This window comes from Cherax quadricarinatus, unplaced genomic scaffold, assembly GCF_038502225.1.
Source record: "Cherax quadricarinatus isolate ZL_2023a unplaced genomic scaffold, ASM3850222v1 Contig657, whole genome shotgun sequence".
NCBI classification, from domain to species: domain Eukaryota; kingdom Metazoa; phylum Arthropoda; class Malacostraca; order Decapoda; family Parastacidae; genus Cherax; species Cherax quadricarinatus.
The window spans coordinates 76,404-95,704 of NW_027195683.1; the positions used below are offsets into that span (position 1 = coordinate 76,404).

Genomic DNA, 19,301 nt, shown 5'->3' on the forward strand with positions numbered 1-19,301 from the left:
GTAATCTTAATCCAAGACAGCAGTTCCTAAGCGTGCGTAATAAGGCAAATAGATTGCTGGGATTTATATCAAGAAGTGTTAGCAAGAGAAGTCCAGAGGTCATACTGCAGCTTTATACATCATTAGTAAGGCCTCACCTAGATTATGCAGCTCAGTTCTGGTCTCCGTTTTACAGAATGGACATAAATTCGTTAGAAAACATTCAGCGGCGAATGACAAAATTAATTCATTGCATTAGAAATTTTCTGTGTGAAGAAAGATTGAAGTCCCTTAAATTGCATTCACTTGTAAGACGAAGAATGTAGGGAGACATGATCTAAGTGTACAAGTGGAAGATGGGTATTAATAAAGGGGATATTAATAAGGTCTTGAGGATATCTCTCCAAGAGAGAACCCGAAATAATGGATTCAAATTAGACAAGTTTAAATTTAGAAAGGATATAGGAAAGTATTTGTTTGGAAATAGGGTAGTTGATGAGTGGAACAGTCTGTCTAGTAGGGTTATTAAAGCTAAGACCTTGGGTAGTTTCAAATTTAGGTTGGATAAATACATGATTGAGAGGGGTTGGATTTGAGTGGGACTTGCACATGAGTTAATAGAATTATCAAAGCTTGTTCCTCGGGTAGAATTGAAAATTGAGTTGGGCAAATATTCTGTTAGTGGGATGGACTGCGAAGGACCTGCCTAGTATGGACTAACAGGCCTGTTGCAGTGAGTTAAAAGCAATTAGTGAAATTGAAAGAAATTCAAAGTATTTCTTTTCATATGCCAAAAAGAAGGTAAAAATCACATCTAGTATTGGGCCCTTGCTCAGACAAGACGGATCATACACATATGACAACAAAGAAATGAGCGAGATACTGAAGTCTCAATATGGCTGTGGTTAGAGAGCCATTAATCGGTCTAAAGATCATCAATTCAAATTTGTTTTTAGTGAATGAGCCTCAAAACCCTGTCAATGTATGGCAAATTTCTGACACAATCCTAACTTCATTGGACTTTGAGAAAGTCATTGACAACATGCCCATGCACTCAGTCCCAAGCCCAGACTCATGGAACTCCGTGTTTATGAAGAACAGCATAGATACGGGTGAAATCCCATAGTCACTAAAAACAACAGATATAGCCTAACTTCATAAAGGTGGCAGCAAAGCAATAGCTTTGAAGCATGATTGCAAATCAATTGAATTCCCAACAATCGCACAATATAAGGCAACTTTGATTCAGAGTAGGTCGATCCTCCCTCTCGCAACTACTGGACCACTATGACATGGTCTTGAATGCACTGGGAGACAAAGAGAATACAGATGTAGTATACACAGATTTTGCAAAAGCCTTTGGCAGGTGCGATCATGGTGTAATAGCACACAAAATGCCTGCTAAAGCAATAACTGGCAAAGTCGGCAGATGGATCTTCAATTTTCTAATTAGTCGAAAACAAAAAGTAGTGGTAAACAGAGTTAAGTCGGAGGCCGCCATAGTTAAAAGCTGTATTCCATAAGGCACAGTACTTGCCCCATCCTGTTCCTCATCCTCATATCTGGCATAGACAGAGATGTAAACCATAGCACCGTGTCATCATTGGCAGACGATACAAGGATCTGCATGAGAGTGTCATCCATTGAGGACACGGCAAATCTCCAAGGAGATATAAACCAAGTTTTCCAATAAGCAGCGGAAAACGGTATGATGTTCAATAAAGACAAATTCCAAGTACTCCGTTATGGAGAACTGGAGGAAATAATAACTAGAACTGAGTATACTACAAACTCTAATAACACAATAGAGCGGAAAAGTATTTTGAAGGACTTGGGAGTGGTAATGTCTGAGGATCTCAAGTTCAAGGATCACAACAGGATGATAGGATGGGTAATGAGAACCTTCAAAACATGGGATGACAAACCATTGATGATCCTTTTTAAATCCCTTGTTCTCTCTAGGCTGGAATACTGCTATACACTAACATCTCCATTCAAGGCAGATGAAATTGCAGATCTAGAAAATGTACAGAGGACCTTTACTGCACATATAAGTTCCGTCAAGCACCTTAACTACTGGAACGCTTAGAAGCATTTAACCTGTACTCACTGGAGCGCAGGTGAGAGAGCTACATCATAACCTACACCTGGAAAATCCTAGAGGGAATGGTTCCAAATCTGCACGCAAAAATCACTCCCTACGAAAGTAAAAGACTTAGCAGATGGTGCAACCTACCCCCAATGAAAAGTAGGGGCGTTATTGGTACACTAAGAGGAAACACAGTAAGTGTCCGGGGCTCAAGACTGTTCAACAGCCTCCCACCAAGCATAAGGGGAATTACCAATAGACCCTTGGTCGCCTTCAGGAGAGAGCTTGTGTGCCATGCAAAGAGTACGTAACCTTCATTCGGCGCATGTACACACCCTCATTGAAAAGCTATCTCCCCCAACCAGCGAACCAGGTGCTAAGGGTTAACGATGGAGCCCCGTCGTTCAATCAGTACCCAGGTTCCAGCCAATGAGAAGATGGTTTTGGCAATCCCAGAGGTGATGTGGGTACCACTCACCCGTCTGCCCTTGTCATTCCCATTCTAGAGCTGGTTGAAGCACAGTCTGCTCTCTAGTGGCTTCTATCCTGCCTTGCTTACCGTGGAGTGCACTAATACCTATTGTTGTACATAGTGTATATACTTCTTTTCTAAACTGGTGAAGGATAATATAAGTCAAAAGTTTTTCTTCTGTGTTTGCTTTGCTCCCTTTACACCCAGGATAACAGGTCTTTGGGACTCCTGGGTGGTAATATGTGTATCCATATAATAATATTACTACAAGTACATGTACAAGGTATACAGTCCTAGTTGACATCAATGACATGCTAGTTTACAGAAAGCCCCTTGTTATGCAGAACATTTCGGGCAGATTGACCCAGGGTGCGACCCACACCAGTCGACTAACACCCAGGCATCTATTTACTGACAAGTGAACATGGACAGCAGGTGTCTTAAGGAAACACGTCCCCAATGTTTCCACCCTTACCGGTGATCGACCCCCGGACCTCAGTGTGTGAGCTGAGTGCGCTAGCAGTCGAGCTACAGGACACGTAAATGCTCTTGCTCTTCCCTACACAAGATGGATATGGGGTGCGCAGTAAACTGGCCACTTCAACGGCAAAATCTATATATATTTAGTATTGCTCTTGAGTATCAGTGTCCAGCAGTCAATGACCTGCTGGGTCACCACATAGAGAAGACCCGGGGCGGGATCACACCGGCCAACCTACCTTAACCTGAAGTAGCCAACCATTAAACTGATCTTCAGGTTTTCGTGACATGTCTTCTCCATGATGGCTATGTCTTGGTGAAATAGTTTACCACATGGTTCTATCTCTTAGAAACTGTTCGCGTTGAAGCAAAACTAAGTTCAGATTCGAAGTCAGCTTCCCTTAATTAGTTAGACATATGTTTTTAAACGTAAACTGAAAAACACTGTTGGCCAGTGTATTATTTAACATTGTGCTTAGATCACTAGTTTACAGTTGGTTTATAAGTTTACAAGAGTGTTTGGTAATTAGGCATATCATGGTTATTTTTATTATGCACAACTAATGAATGTATGTTCTCTTTTAATTTTCCCCAGATTATAATTTAAGAGTGATTCCTTTAACAAGCTCTACATTGGAAATGATTTGGGACAACGATGACAACAATGAAATATTCTTAATCGAAATAACAACCTCTGATCCAGCACCCCCATTTGTTAGCGCAAATGTTGATTGTTTGAACTTCAATCCATGCTACGGATACTTCGTAAAGCTCGACCCAGGAAGCTCTTACAGTTGCTCTCTTTCAACAGAAGGAGACTTAAATAAAATTACAAGCACTCCGGTCACTATGCCATCTTCAGGTACAACATCAGGTGCGTAAAATAAAAAAAAAATTACTTTTAATTAGGTAGTTTATTAGATTTCAAACCTATTGACTGAACATATGTAATTAAATCTGCAATTCGTTTGTACAAGAATATCAAGAATATTGATTGTAATAAATTTAAATTAAAGTAAATTCTCTTGGAATATCACCAGTTTTTCACTGTGCTTATTCTGCATAATGTGAAATCACCTGTTGACTGTAATATTACAATACACACACACACACACACACACACACACACACACACACACACACACACACACACACACACACACACACACACACACATATATATATATATATATATATATATATATATATATATATATGTATATATATATATATATATATATATATATATATATATATATATATATATATATATGTATTTTGTCTTCAAATAAAATATATATACATAATGTAGGGGGTGGTAGGAGAAAATTCTCAAACAGCTTTAGGGAGAATCTTGAGTTTTCCCTGAAGCAAGTTTATTCTTTTCTCTGAGGATGAGGGTCCCCATGACAGTTCTAGAGGTGGTACCTCCCTATATTTATATATATATATATATATATATATATATATATATACTCGCGCGCGCATGCTCTTTTATTAAGATGTAAAAAAAAATATGCAAAAAAAATTCTTCCTGAAGATACCGAATAATAGAAATCTGTTTGACTTATCACCCCCCCCCCCTCCAACAGGTTTCTCTGTGCGGGAACTTACTCTTAAATGGAATAGTGAACTGAACTCTGCTGATACTAGCGTATGTTTCGATCAGGAGGATGCCACTACAAGCGATGGTTCTAGTTACCTGGAGCTCATAATGATCAACAGTCAAGGACAAATGCTGAAGAGCCATCGGACGACACAGACAATGCAGGGCATTCTGTGCTTTGTAGATATACTTATAGAAACAAGTGCATTCAACTTATCTGAAGGCAAGGTGAATGTGATTGTACTTAAGAGAGACGTTAACAGCCACAAGGTCCTTACGAGTGGAGAGGCGGAGCTCTTCCTGATTTGTAAGTATGCATTAATTTATGTTTTTCACATATGATATATCGAGGTATGTGTATGTTTGGTAGTTGATAAATAGGAAGATTGTATCCCTAATGATTCTGGGAGACGGAAAGAATTAAGTTCTTGAAACGCTTACCACCTCAAGTTCATGAACATTGAACACCCATTACCACTCAAGGATCATGAGTAATGAGCTCCCATTAATATCCCATCACTATCCCCGGTTCATGAAGAATGAATGACTATTACACAACTACCCCAGGACAGTAACTGAGGCGCTGGTTTAATCTGAAAAGTATCATGGACAGTAGCATTTAAACAACCTCCATTCCAGCTACACTCTAACCACACCACTCTCCTTCCCTCGTCTCTAAAAATTTATAAATTTTATACTTAAAATGCAGTTCCCTTTAAAATGTATAATACACTTTGTGTACAGTGTTAATGCCTGTGCGCTTATGTTCTTTTCTGACAAATGTATGAGCATCTAAGAATAAATAGATATACTTACAACGGCATAAATGTTAGTATTTAAAATAAGATTTATAACTTGACCCCAAAAAAGCCGCAAATGTGTTGTAATTTACTGTGTATTTGCAGGTACACTGTTTACATACCTCTCTGTACAGTGGTATTGAAAGCTGGTCATACAGAATTAGAAGTTTGAGTTCCTTGAGTTGAGATGATAGAATCTGGAATATGTTAAAGCAAATACCATGGATTATAATGTAGCTTCGATGATGATAGTGACGATGTAAATCAAGGTTAAAATTACATTATATATGTAAGGAAATGAAAATAATGGTCTAGTTTTAGAGAGGAAACGATTACATTTTTTATGGAATTACTTTAATTAACTATACTAGGCAGGGCGGGATTAAGGTATGGGCTTCAGGGGCTGCAGCCCAGGAGCCTCCGTTAGCAGGAGGGCCTCCAGGTCTTGCAGCCCAGGAACCTATGTTAGCAGGAGGGCCTCCAGGTCTTGCAGCCCAGGAACCTATGTTAGCAGGAGGGCCTCCAGGTCTTGCAGCCCAGGAACCTATGTTAGCAGGAGGGACTCCAGGTCCTGCAGCCCAGGAACCTATGTTAGCAGGAGGGCCTCCAGGTCTTGCAGCCCAGGAACCTATGTTAGCAGGAGGGCCTCCAGGTCTTGCAGCCCAGGAACCTATGTTAGCAGGAAGGCCTCCAGGTCTTGCAGCCCAAGAACCTATGTGAGCAGGAGGACCTCCAGGTCCTGCAGCCCAGGAGCCTCCGTTAGCAGGAGGGCCTCCAGGTCTTGCAGCCCAGGAACCTATGTTAGCAGGAGGACCTCCAGGTCCTGCAGCCCAGGAGCCTCCGTTAGCAGGAGGGCCTCCAGGTCTTGCAGCCCAGGAACCTATGTTAGCAGGAGGGCCTCCAGGTCTTGCAGCCCAGGAACCTATGTTAGCAGGAGGGCCTCCAGGTCTTGCAGCCCAGGAACCTATGTTAGCAGGAAGGCCTCCAGGTCTTGCAGCCCAGGAACCTATGTTAGCAGGAGGACCTCCAGGTCCTGCAGCCCAGGAGCCTCCGTTAGCAGGAGGGCCTCCAGGTCTTGCAGCCCAGGAACCTATGTTAGCAGGAGGACCTCCAGGTCCTGCAGCCCAGGAGCCTCCGTTAGCAGGAGGGCCTCCAGGTCTTGCAGCCCAGGAACCTATGTTAGCAGGAAGGCCTACAGGTTTTGCAGCCCAGGAACCTATGTTAGCAGGAGGACCTCCAGGTCCTGCAGCCCAGGAGCCTCCGTTAGCAGGAGGGCCTCCAGGTCTTGCAGCCCAGGAACCTATGCTAGCAGGAGGGCCTCCAGGTCTTGCAGCCCAGGAACCTATGTTAGCAGAAGGGCCTCCAGGTCTTGCAGCCCAGGAACCTATGTTAGCAGGAAGGCCTCCAGGTCTTGCAGCCCAGGAACCTATGTTAGCAGGAGGACCTCCAGGTCCTGCAGCCCAGGAGCCTCCGTTAGCAGGAGGGCCTCCAGGTCTTGCAACCCAGGAACCTATGTTAGCAGGAGGACCTCCAGGCCCTGCAGCCCAGGAACCTATGTTAGCAGCAGGGCCTCCAGGTCCGGCAGCCCAGGAACCTATGTTAGCGGGAGGGCCTCCAGGTCCTGCAGCCCAGGAACCTATGTTAGCAGGAGGGCCTCCAGGTCCTGCAGCCCAGGAACCTATGTTAGCAGGAGGGCCTCCAGGTCCTGCAGCCCAGGAACCTATGTTAGCAGGAAGGCCTCCAGATCCTGCAGCCCAGGAGCCTCCGTTAGCAGGAGGACCTCCAGGTCATGCAGCTCAGGAACCTATGTTAGGAGGAAAACCTCCAGGTCCTGCAGCCCAGGAACTTATGTTAGCAGGAAGGCCTCCAGGTCCTGCAGCCCAGGAACCTATGTTAGCAGGAGGGCCTCCAGGTACTGCAGCCCAGGAACCTATGTCAGCAGGAGGGCCTCCAGGTCCTGCAGCCCAGGAACCTATGTTAGCAGGAGGGCGTCCAGGTCCTGCAGCCCAGGAACCTATGTTACCAGGAAGGCCTCCAGGTCCTGCAGCCCAGGAACCTATGTTAGCAGGAAGGCCTCCAGGTCCTGCAGCCCTGGAACCTATGTTAGCAGGAGGGCCTCCAGGTCCTGCAGCCCAGGAACCTATGTTAGCAGGAGGACCTCCAGGTCCTGCAGCCCAGGAACCTATGTTAGCAGGAGGGCCTCCAGGTCCTGCAGCCCAGGAACCTATGTTAGCAGGAGGACCTCCAGGTCCTGCAGCCCAGGAACCTATGTTAGCAGGAGGGCCTCCAGGTCCTGCAGCCAAGGAACCTATGTTAGCAGGAGGGACTCCAGGTCCTGCAGCCCAGGAACCTATGTTAGCAGGAGGGCCTCCAGGTCCTGCAGCCCAGGAACCTATGTTAGCAGGAGGGCCTCCAGGTCCTGCAGCCCAGAAACCTATGTTAGCAGGAGGGACTCCAGGTCCTGCAGCCCAGGAACCTATGTTAGCAGGAAGGCCTCCAGATCCTGCAGCCCAGGAGCCTCCGTTACCAGGAGGACCTCCAGGTCCTGCAGCCCAGGAGCCTATGTTAGCAGGAGGGCCTCCAGGTCCTGCAGCCCAGGAACCTATGTTAGCAGGAAGGCCTCCAGATCCTGCAGCCCAGGAGCCTCCGTTAGCAGGAGGACCTCCAGGTCATGCAGCTCAGGAACCTATGTTAGCAGGAAAGCCTCCAGGTCCTGCAGCCCAGGAACTTATGTTACCAGGAAGGCCTCCAGGTCCTGCAGCCCAGGAACCTATGTTAGCAGGAGGGCCTCCAGGTCCTGCAGCCCAGGAACCTATGTCAGCAGGAGGGCGTCCAGGTCCTGCAGCCCAGGAACCTATGTTAGCAGGAAGGCCTCCAGGTCCTGCAGCCCAGGTACCTATGTTAGCAGGAAGGCCTCCAGGTCCTGCAGCCCAGTAACCTATGTCAGAAGGAGGGCCTCCAGGTCCTGCAGCCCAGGAACCTATGTTAGCAGGAGGGCCTCCAGGTCCTGCAGCCCAGGAACCTATGTTAGCAGGAGGACCTCCAAGTCCTGCAGCCCAGAAACCTATGTTAGCAGGAGGGCCTCCAGGTCCTGCTGCCCAGGAACCTATGTTAGCAGGAGGGCCTCCAGGTCCTGCAGCCCAGGAACCTATGTTAGCAGGAGGGCCTCCAGGGCCTGCAGCCCAGGAACCTATGGAAGCAGGAGGGCCTCCAGGTCCTGCAGCCCAGGAGCCTCCGTTAGCAGGAGGACCTCCAGGTCCTGCAGCCCAGGAGCCTCCGTTAGCAGGAGGACCTCCAGTTCCTGCAGCCCAGGAGCCTATGTTGGAAGGAGGGCCTCCAGGTCCTGCAGCCCAGGAACCTATGTTAGCAGAAGGGCATCCAGGTCCTGCAGCCCAGGAACCTATGTTAGCAGGAGGACCTCCAGGTCCTGCAGCCCAGGAACATATGTTAGCAGGAGGGCTTCCAGGTCCTGCAGCCCAGGAACCTATGTTAGCAGGAGGGCCTCCAGGTCCTGCAGCCCAGGAACCTATGTTAGCAGGAGGACCTCCAGGTCCTGCAGCCCAGGAGCCTCCGTTAGCAGGAGGACCTCCAGGTCCTGCTGCCCAGGAACCTATGTTAGCAGGAGGGCCTCCAGGTCTTGCAGCCCAGGAACCTCCGTTAGCAGGAGGACCTCCAGGTCCTGCAGCCCAGGAGCCTATGTTAGCAGGAGGGCCTCCATATCCTGCAGCCCAGGAACTTATGTTAGCAGGAAGGCCTCCAGGTCCTGCAGCCCAGGAACCTATGTTAGCAGGAGGGCCTCCAGGTCCTGCAGCCCTGGAACCTATCTTAGCAGGAAGGCCTCCAGGTCCTTCAGTCCAGGAACCTATGTTAGCAGGAGGACCTCCAGGTCCTGCAGCCCAGGAACCTATGTTAGCAGGAGGGCCTCCAGGTCCTGCAGCCCAGGAACCTATGTCAGCAGGAGGGCCTCCAGGTCCTGCAGCCTAGGAACCTATGTTAGCAGGAGGGCGTCCAGGTCCTGCAGCCCAGGAGCCTCCGTTAGCAGGAGGACCTCCAGGTCCTGCAGCCCAGGAGCCTATGTTAGCAGGAGGGCCTCCAGGTCCTGCAGCCCATGAACCTATGTTAGCAGGAAGGCCTCGAGGTTCTGCAGCCCAGGAACCTATGTTAGCAGGAGGGCCTCCAGCTCCTGCAGCCCAGGAACCTATGTTAGCAGAAGGGCCTCCAGGTCCTGCAGCCCTGGAACCTATGTTAGCAGGAAGGCCTCCAGGTCCTGCAGTCCAGGAACCTATGTTAGCAGGAGGACCTCCAGGTCCTGCAGCCCAGGAACCTACGTTAGCTGGAGGGCCTCCAGGTCCTGCAGCCCAGGAGCCTCCGTTAGCAGGAGGACCTCCAGGTCCTGCTGCCCAGGAACCTATGTTAGCAGGAGGACCTTCAGGTCCTGCAGCCCATGAGCCTATGTTAGCAGGAGGGCCTCCAGGTCCTGCAGCCCAGGAACCTATGTTAGCAGGAACGCCTCCAGGTCCTGCAGCCCAGGAACCTATGTTAGCAGGAGGGCCTCCAGGTCCTGCAGCCCAGGAACCTATGTTAGCAGAAGGGCCTCCAGGTCCTGCAGCCCTGGAACCTATGTTAGCAGGAAGTCCTCCAGGTCCTGCAGTCCAGGAACCTATGTTAGCTGGAGGGCCTCCAGGTCCTGCAGCCCAGGAGCCTCCGTTAGCAGGAGGACCTCCAGGTTCTGCAGCCCAGGAACCTATGTTAGCAGGAGGGCCTCCAGATCCTGCAGCCCAGGAACCTATGTTAGCAGGAAGGACTCCAGGTCCTGCAGCCCAGGAACCTATGTTAGCAGGAGGGCCTCCAGGTCCTGCAGCCCAGGAACCTATGTTAGCAGAAGGGCCTCCAGGTCCTGCAGCCCTGGAACCTATGTTAGCAGGAAGGTCTCCAGGTCCTGCAGCCCAGGAACCTACGTTAGCAGGAAGGCCTCCAGATCCTGCAGCCCAGGAACCTATGTTAGCAGGAGGGCCTCCAGTTCCTGCAGCCCAGGAACCTATGTTAGCAGAAGGGCCTCCAGGTCCTGCAGCCCAGGAACCTATGTTAGCAGGAGGACCTCCAGGTCCTGCAGCCCAGAAACCTATGTTAGCAGGAGGGCCTCCACGTCCTGCAGCCCAGGAACATATGTTAGCAGGAGGGCTTCCAGGTCCTGCAGCCCAGGAACCTATGTTAGCAGGAGGGCCTCCAGGTCCTGCAGCCCAGGAACCTATGTTAGCAGGAGGACCTCCAGGTCCTGCAGCCCAGGAGCCTCCGTTAGCAGGAGGACCTCCAGGTCCTGCTGCCCAGGAACCTATGTTAGCAGGAGGGCCTCCAGGTCTTGCAGCCCAGGAACCTCCGTTAGCAGGAGGACCTCCAGGTCCTGCAGCCCAGGAGCCTATGTTAGCAGGAGGGCCTCCATATCCTGCAGCCCAGGAACTTATGTTAGCAGGAAGGCCTCCAGGTCCTGCAGCCCAGGAACCTATGTTAGCAGGAGGGCCTCCAGGTCCTGCAGCCCTGGAACCTATCTTAGCAGGAAGGCCTCCAGGTCCTTCAGGCCAGGAACCTATGTTAGCAGGAGGACCTCCAGGTCCTGCAGCCCAGGAACCTATGTTAGCAGGAGGGCCTCCAGGTCCTGCAGCCCAGGAACCTATGTCAGCAGGAGGGCCTCCAGGTCCTGCAGCCTAGGAACCTATGTTAGCAGGAGGGCGTCGAGGTCCTGCAGCCCAGGAACCTATGTTAGCAGGAAGGCCTCCAGGTCCTGCAGCACAAGTACCTATGTTAGCAGGAAGGCCTCCAGGTCCTGCAGCCCAGTAACCTATGTTAGCAGGAGGGCCTCCAGGTCCTGCAGCCCAGGAACCTATGTTAGCAGGAGGGCCTCCAGGTCCTGCAGCCCAGGAGCCTCCGTTAGCAGGAGGACCTCCAGGTCCTGCAGCCCAGGAACCTATGTTAGCAGGAGGGAAGCCAGGTCCTGCAGCCCAGGAACCTATGTTAGCAGGAAGGCCTCCAGGTCCTGCAGCCCAGGAACCTATGTTAGCAGGAGGGCCTCCAGGTCCTGCAGCCCAGGAACCTATGTTAGCAGAAGGGCCTCCAGGTCCTGCAGGCCTGGAACCTATGTTAGCAGGAAGGTCTCCAGGTCATGCAGCCCAGGAACCTATATTAGCAGGAAGGCCTCCAGGTCCTGCAGCCCAGGAACCAATGTTAGCAGGAGGGCCTCCAGGTCCTGCAGCCCAGGAACCTATGTTAGCAGGAGGGCCTCCAGCTCCTGCAGCCCAGGAACCTATGTTAGCAGAAGGGCCTCCAGGTCCTGCAGCCCTGGAACCTATGTTAGCAGGAGGACCTCCAGGTCCTGCAGCACAGGAACCTATGTTAGCAGGAGAGCCTCCAGGTCCTGCAGCCCAGGAGCCTCCGTTAGCAGGATGACCTCCAGGTCCTGCAACCCATGAGCCTATGTTAGCAGGAGGGCCTCCAGGTCCTGCAGCCCAGGAACCTATGTTAGCAGGAAGGCCTCCAGGTCCTGCAGCCCAGGAACCTATGTTAGCAGGAGGGCTTCCAGGTCCTGCAGCCCAGGAGCCTCCGTTAGTAGGAGGACCTCCAGGTCCTGCAGCCCAGGAACCTATGTTAGCAGGAGAGCCCCCAGGTCCTGCAGCCCAGGAGCCTCCGTTAGCAGGAGGACCTCCAGGTCCTGCAGCCCAGGAGCCTATGTTAGCAGGAGGGCCTCCAGGACCTGCAGCCCAGGAACCTATGTTAGCAGGAAGGCTTCGAGGTTCTGCAGCCCAGGAACCTATGTTAGCAGGAGGGCCTCCAGCTCCTGCAGCCCAGGAACCTATGTTAGCAGAAGGGCCTCCAGGTCCTGCAGCCCTGGAACCTATGTTAGCAGGAAGGCCTCCAGGTCCTGCAGTCCAGGAACCTATGTTAGCAGGAGGACCTCCAGGTCCTGCAACCCAGGAACCTACGTTAGCTGGAGGGCCTCCAGGTCCTGCAGCCCAGGAGCCTCCGTTAGCAGGAGGACCTCCAGGTCCTGCAGCCCAGGAACCTATGTTAGCAGGAGGACCTTCAGGTCCTGCAGTCCATGAGCCTATGTTAGCAGGAGGGCCTCCAGGTCCTGCAGCCCAGGAACCTATGTTAGCAGAAAGGCCTCCAGGTCCTGCAGCCCAGGAACCTATGTTAGCAAAAGGGCCTCCAGGTCCTGCAGCCCAGGAACCTATGTTAGCAGAAGGGCCTCCAGGTCCTGCAGCCCTGGAAACTATGTTAGCAGGAAGTCCTCCAGGTCCTGCAGTCCAGGAACCTATGTTAGCAGGAGGACCTCCAGGTCCTGCAGCCCAGGAGCCTATGTTAGCTGGAGGGCCTCCAGGTCCTGCAGCCCAGGAGCCTCCGTTAGCAGGAGGGCCTCCAGGTCCTGCAGCCCTGGAACCTATGTTAGCAGGAGGGCCTCCAGGTCCTGCAGCCCAGGAACCTATGTTAGCAGGAAGGACTCCAGGTCCTGCAGCCCAGGAACATATGTTAGCAGGAAGGACTCCAGGTCCTGCAGCCCAGGAACCTACGTTAGCAGGAAGGCCTCCAGATCCTGCAGCCCAGGAACCTATGTTAGCAGGAGGGCCTCCAGTTCCTGAAGCCCAGGAACCTATGTTAGCAGAAGGGCCTCCAGGTCCTGCAGCCCAGGAACCTACGTTAGCAGGAGGACCTCCAGGTCCTGCAGCCCAGAAACCTATGTTAGCAGGAGGGCCTCCAGGTCCTGCAGCCCAGGAACCTATGTTAGCAGGACGGCTTCCAGGTCCTGCAGCCCAGGAACCTATGTTAGCAGGAGGGCCTCCAGGTCCTGCAGCCCAGGAACCTATGTTAGCAGGAGGACCTCCAGGTCCTGCAGCCCAGGAGCCTCCGTTAGCAGGAGGACCTCCAGGTCCTGCTGCCCAGGAACCTATGTTAGCAGGAGGGCCTCCAGGTCTTGCAGCCCAGGAACCTCCGTTAGCAGGAGGACCTCCAGGTCCTGCAGCCCAGGAGCCTATGTTAGCAGGAGGGCCTCCATATCCTGCAGCCCAGGAACTTATGTTAGCAGGAAGGCCTCCAGGTCCTGCAGCCCAGGAACCTATGTTAGCAGGAGGGCCTCCAGGTCCTGCAGCCCTGGAACCTATCTTAGCAGGAAGGCCTCCAGGTCCTTCAGTCCAGGAACCTATGTTAGCAGGAGGACCTCCAGGTCCTGCAGCCCAGGAACCTATGTTAGCAGGAGGGCCTCCAGGTCCTGCAGCCCAGGAACCTATGTCAGCAGGAGGGCCTCCAGGTCCTGCAGCCTAGGAACCTATGTTAGCAGGAGGGCGTCCAGGTCCTGCAGCCCAGGAGCCTCCGTTAGCAGGAGGACCTCCAGGTCCTGCAGCCCAGGAGCCTATGTTAGCAGGAGGGCCTCCAGGTCCTGCAGCCCATGAACCTATGTTACCAGGAAGGCCTCGAGGTTCTGCAGCCCAGGAACCTATGTTAGCAGGAGGGCCTCCAGCTCCTGCAGCCCAGGAACCTATGTTAGCAGAAGGGCCTCCAGGTCCTGCAGCCCTGGAACCTATGTTAGCAGGAAGGCCTCCAGGTCCTGCAGTCCAGGAACCTATGTTAGCAGGAGGACCTCCAGGTCCTGCAGCCCAGGAACCTACGTTAGCTGGAGGGCCTCCAGGTCCTGCAGCCCAGGAGCCTCCGTTAGCAGGAGGACCTCCAGGTCCTGCTGCCCAGGAACCTATGTTAGCAGGAGGACCTTCAGGTCCTGCAGCCCATGAGCCTATGTTAGCAGGAGGGCCTCCAGGTCCTGCAGCCCAGGAACCTATGTTAGCAGGAACGCCTCCAGGTCCTGCAGATCAGGAACCTATGTTAGCAGGAGGGCCTCCAGGTCCTGCAGCCCAGGAACCTATGTTAGCAGAAGGGCCTCCAGGTCCTGCAGCCCTGGAACCTATGTTAGCAGGAAGTCCTCCAGGTCCTGCAGTCCAGGAACCTATGTTAGCAGGAGGGCCTCCAGGTCCTGCAGCCCAGGAGCCTCCGTTAGCAGGAGGACCTCCAGGTTCTGCAGCCCAGGAACCTATGTTAGCAGGAGGGCCTCCAGGTCCTGCAGCCCAGGAACCTATGTTAGCAGGAAGGACTCCAGGTCCTGCAGCCCAGGAACCTATGTTAGCAGGAGGGCCTCCAGGTCCTGCAGCCCAGGAACCTATGTTAGCAGAAGGGCCTCCAGGTCCTGCAGCCCTGGAACCTATGTTAGCAGGAAGGTCTCCAGGTCCTGCAGCCCAGGAACCTACGTTAGCAGGAAGGCGTCCAGATCCTGCAGCCCAGGAACCTATGTTAGCAGGAGGGCCTCCAGTTCCTGCAGCCCAGGAACCTATGATAGCAGAAGGGCCTCCAGGTCCTGCAGCCCAGGAACCTATGTTAGCAGGAGGACCTCCAGGTCCTGCAGCCCAGAAACCTATGTTAGCAGGAGGGCCTCCACGTCCTGCAGCCCAGGAACATATGTTAGCAGGAGGGCTTCCAGGTCCTGCAGCCCAGGAACCTATGTTAGCAGGAGGGCCTCCAGGTCCTGCAGCCCAGGAACCTATGTTAGCAGGAGGACCTCCAGGTCCTGCAGCCCAGGAGCCTCCGTCAGCAGGAGGACCTCCAGGTCCTGCTGCCCAGGAACCTATGTTAGCAGGAGGGCCTCCAGGTCTTGCAGCCCAGGAACCTCCGTTAGCAGGAGGACCTCCAGGTCCTGCAGCCCAGGAGCCTATGTTAGCAGGAGGGCCTCCATATCCTGCAGCCCAGGAACTTATGTTAGCAGGAAGGCCTCCAGGTCCTGCAGCCCAGGAACCTATGTTAGCAGGAGGGCCTCCAGGTCCTGCAGCCCTGGAACCTATCTTAGCAGGAAGGCCTCCAGGTCCTTCAGTCCAGGAACCTATGTTAGCAGGAGGACCTCCAGGTCCTGCAGCCCAGGAACCTATGTTAGCAGGAGGGCCTCCAGGTCCTGCAGCCCAGGAACCTATGTCAGCAGGAGGGCCTCCAGGTCCTGCAGCCTAGGAACCTATGTTAGCAGGACGGCGTCCAGGTCCTGCAGCCCAGGAACCTATGTTAGCAGGAAGGCCTCCAGGTCCTGCAGCCCAAGTACCTATGTTAGCAGGAAGGCCTCCAGGTCCTGCAGCCCAGTAACCTATGTTAGCAGGAGGGCCTCCAGGTCCTGCAGCCCAGGAACCTATGTTAGCAGGAGGGCCTCCAGGTCCTGCAGCCCAGGAACCTATGTTAGCAGGAGGACTTCCAGGTCCTGCAGCCCAGAAACCTATGTTAGCAGGAGGGCCTCCAGGTCCTGCAGCCCAGGAACCTATGTTAGCAGGAGGGCCTCCAGGTCCTGCAGCCCAGGAACCTATGTTAGCAGGAGGGCCTACAGGTCCTGCAGCCCAGGAGCCTCCGTTAGCAGGAGGACCTCCAGGTCCTGCTGCCCAGGAACCTATGTTAGCAAGAGGTCCTCCAGGTCCTGCAGCCCAGGAGCCTATGTTAGCAGGAAGGCCTCCTGGTCCTGCAGCCCAGGAACCTATGTTAGCAGAAGGGCCGCCAGGTCCAGCAGCCCTGGAACCTATGTTAGCAGGGGGACCTCCAGGTCCTGCAGCCCAGGAACCTATGTTAGCAGGAGGGCCTCCAGGTCCTGCAGCCCAGGAACCTATGTTAGCAGGAGGACCTCCAGGTCCTGCAGCCCAGAAACCTATGTTAGCAGGAGGGACTCCTGGTCCTGCAGCCCAGGAACCTATGTTAGCAGGAGGGCCTCCAGGTCCTGCAGCCCAGGAACCTATGTTAGCAGGAGGGCCTCCAGGTCCTGCAGCCCAGGAACCTATGTAAGCAGGAGGGCCTCCAGGTCCTGCAGGCCTGGAACCTATGTTAGCAGGAAGGTCTCCAGGTCCTGCAGCCCAGGAACCTATATTAGCAGGAAGGCCTCCAGGTCCTGCAGGCCTGGAACCTATGTTAGCAGGAAGGTCTCCAGGTCATGCAGCCCAGGAACCTATATTAGCAGGAAGGCCTCCAGGTCCTGCAGCCCAGGAACCTATGTTAGCAGGAGGGCCTCCAGGTCCTGCAGCCCAGGAACCTATGTTAGCAGGAGGGCCTCCAGCTCCTGCAGCCCAGGAACCTATGTTAGCAGAAGGGCCTCCAGGTCCTGCAGCCCTGGAACCTATGTTAGCAGGAGGACCTCCAGGTCCTGCAGCACAGGATCTATGTTAGCAGGAGAGCCTCCAGGTCCTGCAGCCCAGGAGCCTCCGTTAGCAGGAGGACCTCCAGGTCCTGCAACCCATGAGCCTATGTTAGCAGGAGGGCCTCCAGGTCCTGCAGCCCAGGAACCTATGTTAGCAGGAAGGCCTCCAGGTCCTGCAGCCCAGGAACCTATGTTAGCAGGAGGGCTTCCAGGTCCTGCAGCCCAGGAGCCTCCGTTAGTAGGAGGACCTCCAGGTCCTGCAGCCCAGGAACCTATGTTAGCAGGAGAGCCCCCAGGTCCTGCAGCCCAGGAGCTTCCGTTAGCAGGAGGACCTCCAGGTCCTGCAGCCCAGGAGCCTATGTTAGCAGGAGGGCCTCCAGGACCTGCAGCCCAGGAACCTATGTTAGCAGGAAGGCTTCGAGGTTCTGCAGCTCAGGAACCTATGTTAGCAGGAGGGCCTCCAGCTCCTGCAGCCCAGGAACCTATGTTAGCAGAAGGGCCTCCAGGTCCTGCAGCCCTGGAACCTATGTTAGCAGGAAGGCCTCCAGGTCCTGCAGTCCAGGAACCTATGTTAGCAGGAGGACCTCCAGGTCCTGCAACCCAGGAACCTACGTTAGCTGGAGGGCCTCCAGGTCCTGCAGCCCAGGAGCCTCCGTTAGCAGGAGGACCTCCAGGTCCTGCAGCCCAGGAACCTATGTTAGCAGGAGGACCTTCAGGTCCTGCAGTCCATGAGCCTATGTTAGCAGGAGGGCCTCCAGGTCCTGCAGCCCAGGAACCTATGTTAGCAGAAAGGCCTCCAGGTCCTGCAGCCCAGGAACCTATGTTAGCAAAAGGGCCTCCAGGTCCTGCAGCCCAGGAACCTATGTTAGCAGAAGGGCCTCCAGGTCCTGCAGCCCTGGAAACTATGTTAGCAGGAAGTCCTCCAGGTCCTGCAGTCCAGGAACCTATGTTAGCAGGAGGACCTCCAGGTCCTGCAGCCCAGGAACCTATGTTAGCTGGAGGGCCTCCAGGTCCTGCAGCCCAGGAGCCTCCGTTAGCAGGAGGACCTCCAGGTCCTGCAGCCCTGGAACCTATGTTAGCAGGAGGGCCTCCAGGTCCTGCAGCCCAGGAACCTATGTTAGCAGGAAGGACTCCAGGTCCTGCAGCCCAGGAACCTATGTTAGCAGGAAGGACTCCAGGTCCTGCAGCCCAGGAACCTACGTTAGCAGGAAGGCCTCCAGATCCTGCAGCCCAGGAACCTATGTTAGCAGGAGGGCCTCCAGTTCCTGAAGCCCAGGAACCTATGTTAGCAGAAGGGCCTCCAGGTCCTGCAGCCCAGGAACCTACGTTAGCAGGAGGACCTCCAGGTCCTGCAGCCCAGAAACCTATGTTAGCAGGAGGGCCTCCAGGTCCTGCAGCCCAGGAACCTATGTTAGCAGGACGGCTTCCAGGTCCTGCAGCCCAGGAACCTATGTTAGCAGGAGGGCCTCCAGGTCCTGCAGCCCAGGAACCTATGTTAGCAGGAGGACCTCCAGTTCCTGCAGCCCAGGAGCCTCCGTTAGCAGGAGGACCTCCAGGTCCTGCAGCCCAGGAACCTATGTTAGCAGGAGGGCCTCCAGGTCTTGCAGCCCAGGAACCTCCGTTAGCAGGAGGACCTCCAGGTCCTGCAGCCCAGGAACCTATGTTAGCAGGAGAGCCCCCAGGTCCTGCAGCCCAGGAGCCTCCGTTAGCAGGAGGACCTCCAGGTCCTGCAGCCCAGGAGCCTATGTTAGCAGAAGGGCCTCCATATCCTGCAGCCCAGGAACCTATGTTAGCAGGAAGGCCTCCAGGTCCTGCAGCCCAGGAACCTATGTTAGCAGGAGGGCCTCTAGGTCCTGCAGCCCTGGAACCTATGTTAGCAGGAAGGCCTCCAGGTCCTTCAGTCCAGGAACCTATGTTAGCAGGAGGATCTCCAGGTCCTGCAGCCCAGGAACCTATGTTAGCAGGAGGGCCTACAGGTCCTGCAGCCCAGGAGCCTCCGTTAGCAGGAGGACCTCCAGGTCCTGCAGCCCAGGAACCTATGTTAGCAGGAGGTCCTCCAGGTCCTGCAGCCCAGGAACCTATGTTAGCAGGAAGGCCTCCTGGTCCTGCAGCCCAGGAACCTATGTTAGCAGAAGGGCCTCCAGGTCCAGCAGCCCTGGAACCTATGTTAGCAGGGGGACCTCCAGGTCCTGCAGCCCAGGAACCTATGTTAGCAGGAGGACCTCCAGGTCCTGCAGCCTAGGAACCTATGTTAGCAGGAGGACCTCCAGGTCCTGCAGCCCAGGAACCTATGTTAGCAGGAGGACCTCCGGGTCCTGCAGCCCAGGAACCTATGTTAGCAGGAGGACCTCCAGGTCCTGCAGCCCAGGAAGCTATGTTAGCAGGAGGACCTCTAGGTCCTGCAGCCCAGGAACCTATGTTAGCAGGAGGGCCTCCAGGTCCTGCAGCCCAGGAACCTATGTTAGCAGGAGGACCTCCAGGTCTTGCAGCCCAGGAGCCTCCGTTAGCAGGAAGACCTCCAGGTCCTGCAGCCCAGGAGCCTCCGTTAGCAGGAGGACCTCCAGGTCCTGCAGCCCAGGAGCCTATGTTAGCAGGAATGCCTCCAGTTCCTGTAGCCCATGAACCTATGTTAGCAGGAGGACCTCCAGGTCTTGCAGCCCAGGAGCCTCCGTTAGCAGGAGTAC

At 53.9% G+C, this 19,301-nt stretch overlaps 1 protein-coding gene across 1 annotated transcript in view; it reads left to right on the plus strand.

Annotated features, from left to right (window-relative positions):
* LOC138851456 (uncharacterized) overlaps positions 1-19,301 on the plus strand; it is a 66,460-nt gene that overhangs the window by 26,846 nt on the left and 20,313 nt on the right. Inside the window, exons 4-5 of the mRNA XM_070080595.1 lie at positions 3,616-3,894; positions 4,613-4,933. Coding sequence (XP_069936696.1) covers positions 3,616-3,894; positions 4,613-4,933 — 600 coding nt within the window. The remainder of the gene's footprint in view (positions 1-3,615; positions 3,895-4,612; positions 4,934-19,301) is intronic.